At 37.5% G+C, this 19,794-nt stretch overlaps 1 protein-coding gene across 1 annotated transcript in view; it reads right to left on the bottom strand.

The window, feature by feature from the left end:
* Positions 1-14,249, bottom strand: part of TRIM33 (tripartite motif containing 33) — a 29,586-nt gene extending 15,337 nt beyond the window's left edge. The window contains exons 1-6 of the mRNA XM_009574522.1: positions 14,153-14,249; positions 10,258-10,376; positions 10,007-10,154; positions 7,584-7,716; positions 4,381-4,497; positions 1,542-1,656 (exon numbers count right to left, since the gene is read on the bottom strand). Of these exons, the coding sequence (XP_009572817.1) occupies positions 1,542-1,656; positions 4,381-4,497; positions 7,584-7,716; positions 10,007-10,154; positions 10,258-10,376; positions 14,153-14,249 (729 nt within the window). The remainder of the gene's footprint in view (positions 1-1,541; positions 1,657-4,380; positions 4,498-7,583; positions 7,717-10,006; positions 10,155-10,257; positions 10,377-14,152) is intronic.
* Between the last annotated feature and the right edge of the window lie 5,545 nt (positions 14,250-19,794).

The raw sequence follows: 19,794 nt of genomic DNA, 5'->3' as shown, positions 1-19,794 counted from the left end.
GGGCCCGGGCATCCCTGCAACTGCCACCACAGGAGCTGCAGAGCAGCAACTGGAAGAGACAGCAACAGCGGTGGCCCAGGTACTCTGAACACCAGCCCCTATGCCAACCAGAAACTGCCTCTAAACACCTTACGGCAGGTAAACTCAGCAGCCCTATCTCCGAGAAGTCTTCAGCCTTTAATAACCTGCCAGCTGTAAACCCTGTGCTAAAAACCTGGGCTGCAGTACTGAATCTTCAGGATTCAAATCCAACAATACATGATTGGGCAACTGTCACAACCTCACAAAAACAGAAAAATTCCATTGGAAACTTTCCTGCTTGTAGTAAATGCTAGGTAAACAACAAAAGCCAAAATTCAGTTACTCATGTAATTTTAAATTATTTATTTCTCTCCTAATCAAATACTCTTCCCTTCCAGGAATACTCCGTTTTATTGCCAAATAACTGTTCCTTAACCAAAAGGAATCTATTGTAATTAATTTGATCTTAAATTTTTCACTCACATCATGGCAGACTGGCAATATGCTATGAACTAATTTCTTATGATGGATTTCCTCTCTTCAGATAAAAAAAGTAATCATAAGTTAAATTTTCATAGATTCAAATAAAAGTCAGCATATAATTATTATTATTATTATTCAGAATGTGCTAGCTAGGAAATATGTTTAAAGTCATTGCCTCCTTTACAGTGCCACTCTATAGAACTTAAAAAAAAAACAGCATTACACCTTCATGTACAAATACGTAAGGCTACCACATCTTTGAAAACCTAGGTGTACTTAAAGGGTCAGGATTTGTTAGAAGTCAACACCAGTTGTGAAAATTACTATGGAAACAAATACTAACAACTGCCATTAGGATCACCACTGTCTTAGCAGCAAAGCAGTCAGCATGACACTAAGAGTGAAAATTAATACTAGCCTGTCCGCGTCCCTGCTCCCTTCCCCTGCTGCCACCACCCTATACAAGCAAAAGGAGGGAAACTGATTTTAACGACCACCTAGCACAACCGACAGAGCAAAGAATGATGTAAAGTTGCATCAAACACATTGCATCAATTTGTTATGTGCTCAAAACAAAGTACACAGACCTGTCTCTAGGAGTTCACACTCTGAAGAAGAACTTCTAGACAAGGTATCAGAAGACAAAAACAAGCAACTCAACCGTAACAGTGCTAATATATTTACATGAACCTTAAAAAGCTGTTTGAGGAAAAGACTAGATTATATACACCTTAGAATTATGTTATAATATAGAAATATGGCAAACAGAACATGGAGAGTTGATCTTCAGACACCCATTCAAAAATCAGGCTCATCATAAAGGAATCTGAGGCACAGACATAAAACTAAAGGAGCCACCGGCTCTAGCTATTGAAAGGATAAACAAGACATTTAACTCCAACACAATGTTCATAGGCATATTAGTATTGCAACACCTGCAGTCACACCAAACAAACTGTTTTCAAACATGGGATGTGAGTTCTCAATAGAGGACTGGAAACAGTGAATAACACTATTATTTCTTCTCTTAACTGTACCTCAAGATGCTGTAAGAGAGATTTTCCCTTTTTATTGATTTCATTGATGAGGGTGAATATAGCCACTTTGATTTCCTGTTCTACTCGTTTGTTAGTTTCATTTACTTCTTTTATCCTAAAAAAAGAAAAATGTATTGTCAGGCAGTCACTTTATACTATGCCGCCAAACACTAAACACCATAGGCATCTTCCCACCCTTGAAGAGTGAAGGAGCAATTTCTGTATTGAAGAAGTTCCGATAAGTGCAAAATTTATAGCTTGTTTGATTTCTAACAGAGAAATCATCATTAATCAATTTTTTCAAACAAGCCATCTAAAATTTCAGTTTTAGAAAAAAATTTAAATAGTCTAAGATCAAGACGGTATCTCAATTAATAACTTGTGTTTTACTTAAAATAATATGAAACAAACAGTCCTTGTGGTTTATACACTTTATTTGTATGTTTACACACGCATACACACAGAGACATACCCAGCCAAGACCACATCTGTGTGTATGTACGCATATATCTCCATATCATGTCTCTTTCACTATGAAAAATTTATGTATGATGCCTTGAACTGTTATGCTATTGCGTATCAACCAGAAAGGAAGTCAACCCTGAATTTCAGATGCACTCCACCTCTCCCAAAAAATCTTGTAACAAAAAGGTTATTACATACCTGTAACCAATACACAATAAGGATATAAATGTTTCACTAATGATTTGCCTGACATTAGTCTACATTATTCTCTTCTGCTTTACCACTACTGCCTTTCAGTTTTTTTCACCTCACACCTCTTCATCATTTCCATCATTGTTATTCTTCCTCAGTTTTAGTGTCTTCACTATTCTCAACTTCTTCAGACTCAAGCAAATAATCTTGAGCTCTGTCCACAGAATCTGAAATATAGCATTTCTTAAACTCCATTGCAAATTCTGGATTTATTTGATCCTATGCTGCCTTAATCTAATGACAACATAGCATTGCAGCAGGATTCTTTACTTCACTTGTAGGAGTCAGAGCACAATACCTTGCCATGAGCCAGTCTGAGTGTAAAAATTTAAATTGTCCTTTTTTAAAGGGCTTCTTCGCTATTAGATCAAGCATCTGAACTTGTGATGTCATTCATCCTGATATGATCACAAGACCAATACTCATTTGTCTGACGATGATCTTCATTGTTGGTGTCAAATGCCCTTTAAGGCACCTTGGACATATGTGCTTTTTCATGACAGCACAACCTGGTCTTCTACTCCAAAAAACATTCAACCAACCCTCCATTAAGTCAGTAGGCATCCATCTTTGGCACCTAACAATTATTCCAGTAGGAAGCTATTCCTTCAACACTGTTTTATGCTTCACAATCACATACGATGGCAATTTCATACCATCTGCTAACACGGACATTATTATAATACACTTTTTTTTTCACTCCCTGAAGTTTTTATGATAATGGATTTTGTGCCCTACACTTCAACAAAGTAACTGAATGGCATGTCAAAGTAAACTAGTGTCTCATTTGCACTACCCATTTGGCTCAGCAGATAATCATAAACTTTACACAACCCAATCACACGCTGCAGAAATTCACTGAATTTTCAGTGAAGCCAGAAACTCTTAGGCAAAAAAAACACTACAATGTGTTACTCATATATGCACCACCCATTATTGGCCTTGAATTCTTAATCAGAGAATGATTTGTGACATTTCTTGAGCTTTCAGTTTAATTATTTCCCACGTAACTGGGTTTCTGTCTCTTCTTCAAACATGTAACAATTCTACAGCTTGTCCTGCTTCACGATGGCCTTCTCTTTTGGGTCCTTTCAAAGAGGTCCATGCCGAATCAGCACACAAAAATTTCCATTTTCATTGCTTCCATCTTCACACATTTGCCTCTGCCATGTCATATGTTCTCCTTCCCTTACAACTCTTTTTTTTTTTTTTTTTTAAATGTACATGGTACCACTAGAAGTTAAAAATTTCCACCAGAACTTCTCCTTATATCTTTGGTATACTTCCTTCTACCCCTGTACTTCCCATCTCCAGATGATCTGTCATTTTGCAAATGACTTAAAAGTTGCAGAAGGCCCACAAAACCACCAAGAATCACAGTGGATTTCCCTGACCTCCGGCACACCACATCACCACAAGTGGGTGAAAAGCCACTAGTGATCATGTGCTCTCTCTGTCTCTATATTCAATATTCTATATGATGTTGAATTTAAGCTAACCCTGGAATTCTTAAGTTAAACTATCTAAGGAAGAGCTTGTCTTCCTTTCAGGTAATTACACTAAGTTTTGCTTGCCTAATTAAAAAAAAACAAAACAAAACAAACCACAACAAAAACCACCAAACAAAAAAAACACAAACCCCAAAAAATTTCCTATTCGATTTCAAAACAAGTTTTTGTTACACAGTTATCAAAGAGGCATTCATACGAAACAAAAATATTTCAAGAAAAATTTGTTTATCTCTACAGCCAACACTTCTGCCACATAGAGCTGAAATTAGCAGAAACCATAAGACAGGTTTGCCTTGGGTTTTTTATTCCTTTTTTTTTTTTCTTTTTTTCCCCTCCCCTCTCCCCCAAGTGTAACAAATGTGTCACATCTTTGGTTCTACTCACAATTGCCACAAAAGACATCATCTTTGACATTTGTTTCTTGTAACAACTTCCAACAGATGCACAGTATTGTAGGGAAGAAAACATTACGAAAAGCAATTAAGCCCAATACAACTAAAGATACAGAATCAACTAAAATGTAAGTATTATTCTAGTCCCATCATTCATCATACTGTGATTCATTAAAAAGGCAATGTAATAGTAACAGTTAATCATTTTGGGGTACTTACCTATTCTGAACTTGGGTAGCTGCAAAATTTACATAATTCTTCTTCTCAAGAAGTTTGGCCAATAGGTTCTCAATTGCACCCTTCTGGTTCTGAAAAGCTTCTTCCAGAAACTGATACCTTTTCGACATGCAAAAGAAGATACCAATTACCAAGGAGCAATGTGCTGAAACTAAAGGTTCCCAATTTAGACGTAAAGCTATAAAATTGTGAAAAAAAAATGACAAAACACACAGAAAAATCAAACTACATATATGCCGATCAGTGTGCAAAATGCTTCAGTACTGATAGAATCCTTTGTAAGCGTCCAGAAGACTGAACCTCTGTGGGTCAGTTATTAATTCCAACTACACAGGGAGACAACGCACTCCATTGTTTCACAAGACAGCAAGCTATGGAACACCAGCTAAAGGAGACACCAGAAGCTTCAGAGTTTGACAAAACATTTTGTTAACATTAGATGAGGAAAATGCACTAATAGCTTAAACACACATTAAATGATACAAAAAAACCCCTATCCCAGAAAAACAGCTTTTCAGCTGAGATTATACTGCTCATATTTGACTGAATTAGTTTAATCTGAAAGAAAATATTCCTAGTGAAAAAAAATTAATTTTTTTTTTCGGTACTTCCAAAAAAGTATATATATATGTGAAGAACATATCATTCCCTTCCAAGTCCTTCAACCAAACAGCTACTGTATCAAAGGCACCTTCCATTACTTGATCTGAAAAGAGTGCAAGTAGCTACACTGAAGGAAAATAATGAAATTAATTGCATTTCCCTAACATACTATGCATCACAAGAGGAATTAACAATGCAACAGAAGCAAAACACCTGTGTTGAAAATGGCAAGGGGAATTAAGTAGCTCCAAGAGTTTTCATCTTTTCTGATTGACTGCTCAACTGTCAAAAGATTCCCCCCAAAACCCCGGATTCCTATCAGTCACTTGCCACTTCTTGTCTTTGCAGTAAGTAAGCTTCACACTTCTGAAATATAATTTGTTAACAACAGGGAAAAATTAAGTTCCCAGAAAGTCTTCCCTTCTTCACTACACTAAATCCCCACATTCAAATTGGCAGAAAACTTCTACAACTAAAGTGAAGCATCTTATAAGCTGCATTAGAAGTAACCTATACTATCTCCCAACCACAACTGAAAAGAAAGTAGCTTCATCTTTTGTCAAAATCTAAGAGAACATTAAAATCTAATCTAACAGGAAAAGACTAGATATATGCTCAAATTTACAGTAACACTGTTTCTTGATTCAAATTACTCACAATTATGATAACAGAGACTTAGGCAAAGAGAACACTATTCAAACAGAAACGACTGCTCCTGTTCATTCAGTTTGTACCAGCAATAGACAAGTTTCAACTACAGGAGTTTAGATTCCTCAGTCTCAATGTTAGAATGTTGCTTTTTCTAATAACAGTCTAAAGTTCTTGCAGACAGACAGCATATCAAAGGTGTTTGGTACTATAATGTAAAAAGTTGCATTACTAAAGCCCAAAAGCCACAAAATTTGAAGTGTTTGGAGATCTGCAGATTTTCTAAAACTATTTTCATTAGTTGAAAATCAGATTTCCACTTTAAGGAGAAAAAGAAAAAAAAAAAGATCTACACTTACCTAGTACCGCTAAAATTTTGTTTGTTGTTCCTGCTACAGCCAAAAGACCTTTTTTTTAAAAATTGTATTGCACTTCTAGCTTCCAAAAGGGTGTGGACTGAAAACTACCTGAACTAGAGGAATCGCACACCATTAGGCTGCTAAAAGAATGTCAGCTTTCTTCAGAATCACTAGCAATTCTTTCACTTGAAATTCTGAACTGAACACTGGACCATGTAGCTACTGAAACGGTGATTCGTCCTCCTTTGGTGCAAACCAAAGGATTTCAGGTAAGAAGTAAACAGGAGATTAAAATAAACTCTTGTTTCTACTTGGCATGATTTTCCTTCAATGATTTAGTGAGCTTCATAAAAATCTCAGTTGTACTTCACGGCAGACGAAGCAGTCGCCCTAATCATCTGTAATTCACATCTGCAGACAGAACAACTTTTAAAGAATATTCTGCAACAAAATATGTTAATAGCAAAGTATTCTCTTTTCTTACTGGAAGAGAACAGGTAAGTAGAACAAGATACACCCGTTAATCAGTTAGGATCATGCGCAAAACAGATGCAAAGAAACCAAGTAGAAAAAGTTAGTTAACATATCCTAGGAGACCACGCTTTCTGGACAAGCGTGTCTTTCAGGATATTTATGATCAAGCCTATGAAAGAACAGAGCAGGAAAATTCGAGGTTGTTAATATTTTAATAGTACTAAAATCAAAAGTAAAAGTTCTCTACCAGGCTGCTGTAGCAGTCTATGAGAGTAATCACTAACTCTGGAAAAAACCCACTAACCTCAATATTGCAACGTACTGTGAAGCACCTTTATAGAGAAGTGTTACTTGCAGGCTGAGGAAAAGCAATGCTGCAGTGGCTGATAAATACTTATTTATCCCCAGATTCTCTATTATAACACTGCAAAATACTTTTTCAAACATTCAAACAACTATATGACAGAGCTGCTGAAGAGTAGGAAGTTCTAATGTATCTTAAGAGGTTCCAACTTTTTTCTAGCAGCTAAGAGAAAAGCAAGCTCCAGAGACAAAACCCCTAATTTCTTTTTACTTGGAATGAGGCAACTTTCAACCAACTAAAACCAAACAATTTTTCCCTCTGTACTAGAAAAATATATTAATCTATGAGCAAAATTCATACCTTCCTTTACAAAATTATCTTAAATAGAAACTGTTGCATTATAAAATATGCCTTTTCAAAAAATTACCTCATCCATGACTCGCTGTATCACTTTTGCTTCTTTACAGCACCAGGTGTTCAGGGCTGTAGCAATTTCTATTCAAGTTCTGAATAGAGTGACAGCACTGGTAAATGCCAGGCAAGTTAACACTTTAATCGCACCAAATCACCTCAGGCCATGTTGTTTTGAACCTGCTCTTAGGTTACTTGACAAAGCTCAAGCAACTGATCACTTAAAAGTTTTCAGCACTCCACATAGGTTCTCCTTTGCAAGGGATCATTTCAGTCCGACAAAGAGTAAATACAACAGTATTTAATGACACAACTGTTTTAAATCAATGCCATTTCATCCTCTGATAAAGTGCACCACAGGAATTAAGACATGGTAATATTTGTACCTGTGTTCTTTGTGTTCCAGTAACTGACAGTCTCTGCATGTCAGCCTGTCACATGTTTCACAGAAAAGTTTTAACTGCTCTTGTTTGTGGACAGGACAGAAAACAGGACGTTGACCAGATGCTCCCACGGCCTCTGTTTTTAAAAATAAACCAATTTTGCATTTTAAAATAAAAATTAGACAAACTGAAGAGCAAAACGACTAACTTCCAAGCTAAGTAACAACCAAGAATTTGGACAAAGACACCTACAGACCTGTTCTCACCCTAAAGTTACCGTAAGTATGTTCTCATTGAAATATTTACAGTGCTAGTGGTTTACAGCTGTTTCCACTTTATTGTATTCAAAGAGAAGGAGGAATTTCTCTCCTATCACAAACACTCAAAAGACACTGGCACCTGTAAGAATGTAAAAACTGTACACAAACACCAGGATCGTGTACACGTGTTTAAAGATTAAATTGCATGCAATTTCACCTCTGACACACAGAAGGATGGATCAAACCTCATAAACTTTTATACTACCAAACACCCACAGGTTTTCTAAATTATCACTTCAAAACCTATATAAACCTCATTAAGTCATATGCAACTGAAGTGGTAAATGCAAAGCAAACATTGCCCATGTTAAGAGTCACTTAAACCCCAGCTAAACTGCTTAACTTTTCCAGTTAAGCAAATAACAGATAACATCAAAAAATAGTTCCAAGTTTACTAAAAAGTGCTGCACGGTCTTCTAAAGATATTTTGAGCTTAGCAGAGAGGAAAGCAGCCTTTGGAAGATACAACAGGTAAGGTTTAAAACATGAATGTCTTCCTCAGGCTCCAACATTTCTGAAGCTTGTTATATCATGCAAGTTATTGTAAAGAAAGAGAGCTCATGAATCTACAGCTGACACTCATTAATAGAAATTTAAAGTCTCCAGGGCATATCTCAGAGTCTAACAAGAAAGAAGGGAACAAGCTCCCCTGAGAAAATAATGGATAGTCATTCCCCACAATCAAGAGTTTCTAAGGATCACTGTACGTCCAGTCAAAGGAAGTCTACATTCTTGCCATACGCTAGCACACCGACTACACGTGGGCTTCTCCATCTTCATAAATACCAACCTACATTTCTGATAGAAAGTTTACTTTATTGGAACAGCCATTTTTCAGGACCTCCCCACTCAGGTTATTGAAGGGGAAGTGGAGCTACAGTATCACCCTAACAGTCACAATATAGCATGCCTAATGAAAAACACCAGTAATTCTTTGTAGGGCCCTGTAATTTGATTTCACCTTAAGCGTTTCTCGTCTACTGTGATTAATACTTAAGTTTAAACTTAAGTAGGTAATACTTCTTATTAAATAATACCCATTAGGACATACAGAGAAACCTCTTCAAAAATGAAGTTTATTTGATAGAGCAAGTGAAATAACATCATTGTCTAAAAGAACTAAGCTCCATAGCAAACTTTTGAACTATTAATATGATTTTGACGAGAGTTGGCTGAAAGTAAAGCAGTGTTATTCTCTTGAAAATGGCGCAACGAAACAATCATGAAGATCTTCATTTATTTTAAATGGAGAGAGAGAGCAAAATGTCAAAATCTTTCTTCCTCAATATGATCAGTGCTCATATACATCCAGATTGTGTAGAACCTATAGGTCTTTAAATCAGAACTTTTATCCCATTTACAAATAAAATCCTATAAGCTAAAATCCAGTTACCTGTTACCTGTTTTGAGAATGTTTTCCACATTACCTCAGTAGGTTACAAATGATACACGGTCAAATGATCGCTTAAGAATTAACTTCTAAAAAAGCTGCATGTCTAAACAAACTGTACACATACTTCGCACGTTAAATTTTGCTAACTGAAAGAGATATTAAACCTAAAATAAATTCAAATTCCACATTTACTCAGCACAACAGTAACATCATATTGAATATGACTATAAACTTATCTGTATATAATTCTCTACTGGGAGAACTATAATTGCTCCTTATAACCAAGTACAGCAAAATGCGTAATTTAATTTCCTTGGCCAATGGATAAGATTACCAATTGTCAGTGCTCTCCAGATTTCAAAACCTCCGTTTAGTTAGTTATTCTACTAAATAAAAGGATTATTAGGAATGGATCTAAGTCCTTTCCAAAGACTGCAGTCTTATTCTGGCTCTTCTGCACTTGAGATGTTTTTTACATTGGACCAACGGTACAAAGTATTAGCAAATAACCCGTTTTAGCTTAAAATTTAGTTTTTCCTCTATTTTTAGAGCTACCAATTTTGCACTGATAGCTTTTTACTAAACTTTTCCCAAATCTTTGCGGAAAGCCATACAGCTGGTTGTTACCTAAATAATCCTCCCCCTCTCTTTTTACATGTGCCAAAGAAAACGTTTTTACTACAGGCAGGACTAAGTGATAACCAAACACTCACCTGAAGATACATCCTCTTTTTTTCTGATCATATGATCTTTAGTAAATTTTACTCGCTGATGAGCTTCTATGCAAGTCTTGCACAACCATTCCCCACACTCTACACAAAATCCAACAGCACTAGCATTATCTTCACAGCTTGTACACACCTGCAAAGGGAAACAGTCAGTTACCATCATTTTCCTGGAAAGCATTAACATGTACAGAAACAAAAACAGCATGTGAATTCCGGCCAGCAGGAAAGTGCCATACCTGTTCTGACTTCTCATCGGAGCTGCTTGGTGTTTCTGACGTGTCTTTTACAAAGTAGTTATCCACCAGATCTATCTGCCTGCATTCTTGGCGGCATATTGGACATCTGATTACACCAACTGCAAAACAGAAAAAGTTTCCCAGTTTTAAGAAAAACAACGTGAAAACCCACATGCCCAGAATCAAAAGATGACAAGAATGCACACAAAATCCTCAGACTGTTCATTTCATTTGGGTAAATGAACAGATTCCACAGTTGACATTACCCTTAAAAACCAACCATTACACATGTATAACAGGTTTCCCCCAAAAAACCACCCCAACAATAACAAAACACAAACAAAAAAAACCCCACAAGCCACACACACCCATCTTCAGAAAAGGATGCCTTACCTTTTCTGGAATGAAGTTGTAATAATTTCTAGGTCATACTCAGTTTTTCCTACTGATTTCTTCCCGAAAAAATACGTATTTTTACCCAAGTTACTTGTTCTCCCCAAGCAAATATCATCCTTTTTTTTCCCCTTCATTTTAGTTTGTTAAACTCAAGACACCTGTTGATTACTTTTTATAACTGTCTATTGTCCAGTCTGTCTCAAGACAAGCATTAAGAGAGGTATGCCTGGATAGTCAAGTGTGACTTTAGTGATGTTCATGAAAATGTCAAAGTAGTAGCGTGTCACAATAGTCTCCCAGATACCACAGAAGATGTTTTCTAACATAACCTATTTCCATGAGGTCAGGGAGGCAGATGCAGTAATACGAACTATCTGAAGATTGCAGGGTTTTTTCAAACAGCGTTCTGCGGGCAAGGTTAATACTGAAAAGCACATGAGTTGATAGCAAAAAATTCTCTCAGGCCAACTACACCTGCCTTTCTGCAGCACATACAACACTTTGCACATACACATGTAAATGTATACACACATAGCTTTAACACTGGATATCAATTAGACTAGTTCCTTTCCAGTATCCTGCTTTATTATCCTCTGCAATTGCTAAATTAGAGTTTTAAGTCCTCAGCGGAGCTGCAAAGAAGTTACTACATGAACCAAACTGACATTTAAAGATGTTCTATGAACAACCTGCTTTAAAGGTTTGAAACTCACTTACCACTAAGGTAGTGATTAACACTTTCTTCCCAGAAGAGTCACCTAGTCTTAAATCAAGTTCCTACACAATTTTATTGTGAATATCATTTTCAAGGAGAGGCTTTCAAAGTGATTGGGTTTTTATACACTGGGATACCTGAAACAACTCTGAAAACTAAGTGTAATTAAATGATGCTCAACTCCTTTGTGGATATTCAGTTAGAGCAGTAGGACTTACTTCAAGGGAGATTAATTACATTAGTAGTAAATTAGCATTGATTTTTTCAAGTGCTAAAATTAATGATGGCTTCAGAACACAGAAGATTCACTGCAGAGCAATAACAATAATTCAACTAAAAATTCCCCGTCTCATCAAACCAAACACGCTTCAAGAGCAGGATGTGAAAAACAACCAGTATTTCAGTATCTACATGTACAAAAGCTTTCACATACACAAGGAAGCCTCCCCCATAGGCAGAGCCTTGAGATTTTCTTACTACTGAAAGACAAAATTCTTTACGGAATACTGTATGAAAGCCATCTACCGGATGATGTGTATATACTTATAGAACAAAAATTTCAAACATTTACCATTAAAATTATTCCATCCAAAACAGACCACAGCTAAACCTGATTTTTAGCACTGTCTTGGGTTAATCACACAAAATATTGCGGGGGGAGGGGGGTTTTTTGGGGGGGGGGGCGTAATAGAATAATATGTATAATCTTTATACAACGCAAAGTCAAATTCCACAGATGCAAACCGCTTCCTGTAAGGCAGGTTTGGTTTTGTTTTTAAACTAGACAAATCACTGAAAGCTTGAATAAAATCAAGCCTTTTGATGTCAAAAGAGCGATACAACTGGCAGTCCATGGGCTGGATTCTGACCACAGGTAATTCCAACTTGCCCACTGCTTCTGACCAAGAGGACACAGGCAACAGGTAGTCCACAAATACTGCTCTCTCAGTCAAACACCCACTTTTTGCACCTCCATATTCAAATACACTTTGCACACAAGGTGCCACCAGTGTTCTGCACGTATCTCAACAGATCATAACCCTAAGACAAGGCCTTGCAATTCTCATTCAGCATATTACACTTCATTTTCACATCTCAATGGCCATTGTTTCCAACAGTAGCTTTCCAATATTAAATGAGCCACTATATATCTCATACTCACTCATGTCCCGGTCTTTTAATCTAATATAAAACAAATGAATGCAGCATCATTTGTACTAGAAACCAAACTGCATTACTGAAAAGACACAGATGTGGCTGATTGTGAGGGGAGAGGTAAAAGTAGAGAAAAATCACATTGAAATAGCATTTACATAGAAGAAAAACGGAAAGAAATCCTTACCTGTCAAAACTTGAGATAATTTGCAAGCTAACAAAGTTTATGGTAAAAAATTTAATGAGAATGTGTTTCAGGACCAACTAAGGCTCAAATGTTTATATAACCTACTAGAAAAACAAGGTTTCATTGCCAGTTTCAGGCCAAAAAATTTCGTACATAAAAAAATTAAAATGAAGTAAAAATATCATCCTAGTTATAGTCCAGCAGAATTTACTACATTGCTTTTCTGCATCAATTTAAATTAGAAGCTTAATACTGTTAAAAGAAAAAAAAAAAACCAAAACACAAGACAAACGCATTAGCCCTACTACACACATTTCCACTGTAACTGTGCTTTCATAAAAGGCATGTAACTACTTCCAAGGAATGTATCAGATAGCACACAGCAAAAACTATTGTTAAAAGATCAAACTTTTTTCTAAATCATAGTTGAATTAGAATTAGACACATTCACAGAAATTATGAAGGTCAGACTGGTTTATGACACCCCCCCAATCCTAATTATTACCATAAAGACTTCCTACGTTCTCAAAGACGACTTCATATTATTTTGAAGCCATAAATCGATACTCCAGAGGTTAACAGCAGCACTAAAGCGAAGAGTTGAGAATCAGGAAGCTTCTTTCAGACTTCACATTTCAAATCCCATATAGCTCAGTTTCACCTAACCATAAAACAGAAATGCTTCTTCCCTGCCAAAAATATTAGAAGAAATAGTAAGTATTGACCACATCACGTGAAACTCTGCACTGAGGGTCTAAAATATTTTGAACAGCAGTTCCTTTCTGACATCATCAAAATACTGTCATCAGCATTAACTACAGGAACACAGTTATACTTCAGGTGCCAAAAAAAAAAAAAAAAGCACCCCATGAACTTCACCAGCCATCCACAGATGCTCCTGTGAACATTGATACTTTCATGAAAAAATCCAGGAACAATCAGTCTTTGGACCTAAAAGGCCACGGAAAATGATGAACTATTTTACAAGAGCTGCAGATAAGAGGAGTGGGCTTCCAAGCTTCTTACTTTGCAATTAAGGGGACTGACATCACTGGTTTTTCTACTTGTTTATATCACAAACCTCACAATAGTGTATAAGACCTGTAACAACCATGAGCATAAACACTTATTACCTCTGTTCCACAGTACTTGATATACACAGCTATATGTACCAAATTTTCCCTTCCCTGCTATTTCCAGTAGCACTGTGGTGAAATGAATTACATCCTATTCCCAATTAAATGTGCAGTTCAGATCAGATTGTACTTTTTGTCACACGCTTCTCCAGCCATTATGAAGAACAGCAAAAATATTTTCAATCATACATATTTACTGTCCACCATCTGCTGCTACACAGAACATGTAGCCTAAACTGAGCTTTGTTTCTGTCCTTTTGCCCTACCTAAGGCTGATTTAAGTGAGAAGCAGGAATAATTTCTTACCTGGAAATTTGGTTTGAGAGTCACCAATCCAGCAGGTAGGAAAAGCCTGCCTTGCATTGTCAACCCCACTCAAAGGGAGATAGGTTTCACTTGCCATCTTCTCACATCATGAGCCATTCCTCCCTACCAGAGTTTCCAAAGCCTGCAACAGAGGGAGAAAAGAAACTCCCAGATTCCTTGCAACATGCTCCTAAGGAGTCTCCTGACACAATCAGAAAGAGCAATTCGCCCGAAACACTACTCCGAGCTGAAGAAAACCACAAAGGAGAACTGACAGAAGCTCATCCCCGCAAGAACGTAGTCAGGGACGGACCTGTAAGAACTACGGCAGGAATCAGCCCTGGGGAGCTGCCTGAGCCACTTCGCACGCGAGCTCTCTCCAGCACGCCAGCGGGACTCGAGGCAGAGCCCGCAGCAGATGGAAACAGGAACACCGGCCACGTCCCGAGAACAGTCACTGCCCTGGGAAGAGCTGCCCCTGCCCTGCACGGGAGTCCACATCTCTGCAAATCAGGCTGTGGATCAGGACTGCAAAACCAAGGAAAAGCTGTACCACAAGAACATTTTGGTACGGCTCCAGCTCTCTTGGCAACTTCCACCGAGGTTATCACCTACACTCCTTATCACGAAGCAGAACACAGAATACCTCAGGTGAAGAGTTTTGTCAGAGCAAAGAGAGGCAAGCAGCACAGATTTTACTAGGCAACGTGTTGAACCGTTAGTTATACAACTGCTAGAAGTCACATCTTCCTTACATTGCACATTAGACATTCTTATTTGTCAGTCAAAGACTTTATTAAGAACACTAATGAGAGTAGCATCTATGTAATCCTTTTAACTGCTTATGATTTAGATAAGGCACACTAAACTAGACCACAGACATCAAAGGATGTCAGAAAGCACAAAACTGAAGTAAACTGAGGAGAAAAAGTAATTTTGTTTTCATAAGAACAGAAAGACTGCTAAAAAATCTGCAACATAATCCAGTAGCAAATGACAATGGAAGATTTCAAAGACTTCAAATAGAAGATGTTTTTAATCTACCATTGCCAACTAACACCTAGAGCTGCAACAAAAGTGTTTTTCTTAATTGTAACTCTGAACTATGAGAATATCTTGTATATATTTATGTTTAAAATTTCCCAAGTGTAACAACATTTCTCTGATGGCTATTTGCATACATATCAAAACAGGCAATTTTTTCAACAGGTTAATATAACTATGAAAGCCTTCATCTTGAACTAGTTTCAACAAGAAATTTATTCAAAACCTGCTTAGAATTCATTTCTCCAGTCTGACATCTTAATCCTGACAACACTAAAATACTCTTCCAAATTTTAAAAATGTTTGAGAGCTACAGAGATGGAGGGGGAAAGGCTTGATTCTCTATACTTCCAGTTGTGTAGGATCAAACCAGAGAAATCATCTCCAGTGAAAGCTTATGTCAAGTCTTCGGCTACTATACCCACTCCAGCTTGATATTAAGGAATGCAGACTCCTGGCACTTTTAACATAAGTTGAAATCGACTGATCTGCCCCCGGGTACATCTTTGCTAGGCAAGACACATTCTGTCCAGTAAGACAGCATGTGTTCAACTCACACCTATTACTTTTGCACAAGAAGAAAAGCCTGGAATTTTCTGAATCTTATTCTTTGCTCCCTACCCACACTTCTAGAAATCCTCTTCCGGAATTTCATCAGATGTTTCAGAGACCATCTGTAGAAGAGCAAGGCTTCCTGAGCCAGTAAGAATTAACCTGCTTCTTAGCCGAACGCACATACTACCATCTTCTCCATCTGCTTTTCTAGTTTTTGTTTACAAATGCTAGAGAGAAGCTGGCTGGGAGCCTCCAGCACCGTAGCCCTGGGGTTAAAGAAAGGGGAAGTGGGGAGGAAGGAAGGGGAACACAGTTACAACGGGCCATGGAAACTTACCTACTTGCTACAAGCACCACACTAGCTAAAGCAAAATAGTTAGAAGCTTCCATACTAAAGGATCCGTACATTCACTTGTTGAAATGAACACATCACAGCCTAACCAAACACTTCTTAAACCTTACAGAGAACAAAAAGCAATAATCGAAAGTAAAGTCACTGAAGTTCGAACTCCAAGACAGCCTTTGGCAACAAAATAAAGGGTATTGGTGAGGGGAGATGAACGATCTGAATGGAGGAGGTTATAGCATGCACACGACGGACGTGATCAAGGGATAAGACACTACAAAAAGCACTTTGTACTTCAGTAGCACCGTTCACCACTGGATGCCTTCCATCACTGGGCTAATGTAGGGAGTCTTTCCAGTAGTTCAAAATTATAAATTGAAAGTATCTCTCAAAGTCTATTCAAATATTGAACCCAAACACTTGCATTCCTAAAAATCCCTACTTACATACTAAAATTCATATTTTCATAAGATCCAACTCCTTTAACATAAGCTCTGGTCTGTAATATGAAAATCTTGATCAGTTCTTTGGTTGCTTTATGACATTCAAGAGTACTAAAACCCTAAAACACAAGTATAAAAATGACTTTGACCTCACTTTAATACCCTAAAATACAATGTTTAAAGTACCTTATGGACAAGAAGTTTAACAGGAGTCAACAGTACGCCCTTCAGCAAAAACGGCCAACGCATCCCGGGCTGCATTAGCAGGTACAGCCAGGAGGTCCACGGCAGCGATCCTTCCCCGTTCCACACTCTGGGAGACCACAGCTGGATACTGGCCCCAGTCCGGGACTCCCCAGTACAGGACAGACTGACAAACCGGGGCAAGTCCAGCAGTGGCAACCAAGACAATCAGGGCTGGAACACGCAAGGTGTGAGGAGAGGCTGCACCTCTCAGACCGCTCAGCTGGCACCGGGGGACCTCACCACTGCCTGCAACCACCCGAGGGGGCAGGGGGGCAGAGCCAGGCTCTTCCCAGAGGTGCACAGTGAAAGGACAAGTATTAACACATACAAGCAGGAAGAAGGCGAAACTTGCTTCAACACAATGTATATTTTACCTGTTTACAACAAGGATGATCAAACGCTGCCACAGAGGCTCAGAGAAGTTGTGAAGCTGCCATCCCAGTAGACAGTCACCACACAACTGGACAAGGCCCTAAAGAACCTCCTCTAACCAGACCTGCTCTGAGCAAGGGTCGAGCTACACACATCTGCAAGTCCCTGCCAACATACGCGATCCCGTGCTCCTTCAAGAACATTCATTTTAAGAAATGGCTTAGATTTTCTGTTGATACTTATGAGACATCAATTAGCACTAGCCTAAAACTCTACCACATCATCCACTGACAATCAAGTCATCAAACTTCTACAATCCTAATTAATGTTGAGTGAACAGCATTATTTTAGACATCTGGTTTTAAGCACACGTTTGTTTTGGGTTGAAATGCGTCAGGCTGATTCCCAACACAAAAGTACTAAGTGAATATAAGAAGATTCAAAATCCTTTCAGATGTTTACATTATTATAATGGTGATAAAGCTTCACAGTTCAGGAAATATTTGCAAGCACTCGTGCAATCTAATAGCTCAAACTTGGCAGGTATGCAAGTCCTCTAAAGAATGAATCTCTGACAGGTTTCATTTATGGTTGAGAACACCAACAGTAGTTACTGCACGTGCATAATATTTACTTCTCTCAGAAATGTAAAGGTCCAAATACGTTTCTGCATAGCCATACATCAAAACCCCTGTTCTAGTTCCAGTGATTAGACCTTGAAATAAACCCTCACAGGTCAAGTGAGTGACACAATCAGACTGAAATCTATCAGAATATAAATACATTAAAAAAAAAAAAAAACTTTCAAGGCCCACTTCTAACTCAGCTTTTTTTTTTTTTTTTTGAAAAACAATCCTTGCTTATATCACAACTGTCATGCATTAAACTGACAACAGGTTATATTTAATAAGGAAAACAAATTTATAGCAGTCACAGATATCAATTCTTATAAAAATAACACATGCCTAGAATGTTCTCAGACAAAAACATTATTTTAAAATACACCATTAATTTAGACTGAAATTTAAGTTTCAGATGAAGATTTTTAGTAAGTCCAGAATATGAACTGAACATTTTTCAGGACTCAGCCTTTGCTATTCACGACCCTCACTCATCAACAGAGGAGAAAGCTAAAGTATCAAGAGGTTCAAGTGATGTGTAATAACATTCACTGAAACTAAGATGGCCTGCACTTACATAGCTTAAGCAATCTATCCGATGCAGGAATTTTCAGCTTTCTAGACTGAAAATACAGTAACTACTATCGAACTCAATTTAAGTGATATGTCACATTCTCAGACATCATACCATTTTTAAGTCCCCCGTCCAAAGCAAATTAAAAACAGTTACTGCATAATTTAATGTGTGATTAATACATAGTTTCTAAATAGACAAACACTGAGTATGGGAGTTGAATTCAGCATATCAAAATAATTTATGATACTATATATTATAGCACTCAGTAGTAAATGTATTGTTCCTCAAATTACACATACATGCACATTAACCAATCGTGTATGTATCCCTTAGGCTCTCTGAAAGCACCTTGCAGCTCTTTTTTAGTTTTTTCAGCCTAATGAAGATTGTGACATTCACAAGGAGCTGGGAGAGCACACATTCTCTCTGTTGAGATAATCTTCTTAAGAGAGATTGTAAATATCTCGGTGAGGCAGTGAAACCTCAAAACAACCTATCTTCCCAGGAGCAGAAGCAGCAGTGGGTGCATAAAAAGTTGTTTTGCCGTATCTGTAACTGTCTGAAATCCCTAACTTAGTAATAAACATTTTTCAGAATACTGTGATACAAATTCAAGAAGGCATTTTCTTGTAACCTATTTAATCTGAAAAGAAGAGTCTAGCTGGACAGCTGAAACACCAGGCATTAAGAAATCATCTACCCACCAAATAAAATGCACATTCCAATGACCTATTAAGTCATTAAACTGAATATGAGATGCTACTTTTTATGTTAAATAAATTACGTAAAAATACATATTTTAAATACATAAAGCCAAAAACTTCTAATTTTTTTCCCAACGTAAGTGTAAACAACAGCAAAAGAAATTCTTTCACCAGTGCAATAGGTATGAACTTCTTTATAATACAGCAAACCACAACTTTAGGTAATTGTTTTAAACTTTAGTCAGTGTTTCTCAAACTTTCAGGAATGAGACTGTTCTTCTGTCTTTATTAGCAGTGTCTCTCAACGGAGTGGCAACAGGGTAGAAGAAGAGATGCTGACCATGAACTACTGCCTTCAAGCATCCTCACTGTTTTCTCTCTGAGAGCAGCAGCATGTTTTCATCAGGAAAGGATACTGTCACCCAGAGAACCACTCTATAGGTACCGACCTCACACTCAACTCCTGGTAAGTAGCTTCCACAGTTATTACCCAATAAATACACGTATTTACTATTTTAAGTACTGACAACTCTTACAGAGCAAAATCTGAAACTAATAAAGAAAGCAACCAGAAAAATACCAAAAGAAAAACCCAGTTCTTTTCCATAGCACTTGTAATTCTCTTATCTAGGTGTAGAGACACTGAAAAATAGCAGGCAAATTTAAATGCATATAAAATAACACAGCATACAATCCAGCAGTGAGAGTCTGCAATTAAGTGTAACCTGCTTCAGG

This window comes from Fulmarus glacialis, unplaced genomic scaffold (assembly GCF_000690835.1).
Source record: "Fulmarus glacialis isolate BGI_N327 unplaced genomic scaffold, ASM69083v1 scaffold42113, whole genome shotgun sequence".
Taxonomy (NCBI): Eukaryota; Metazoa; Chordata; class Aves; order Procellariiformes; family Procellariidae; genus Fulmarus; species Fulmarus glacialis.
This window is presented reverse-complemented; position numbering and strand designations above follow the sequence as displayed.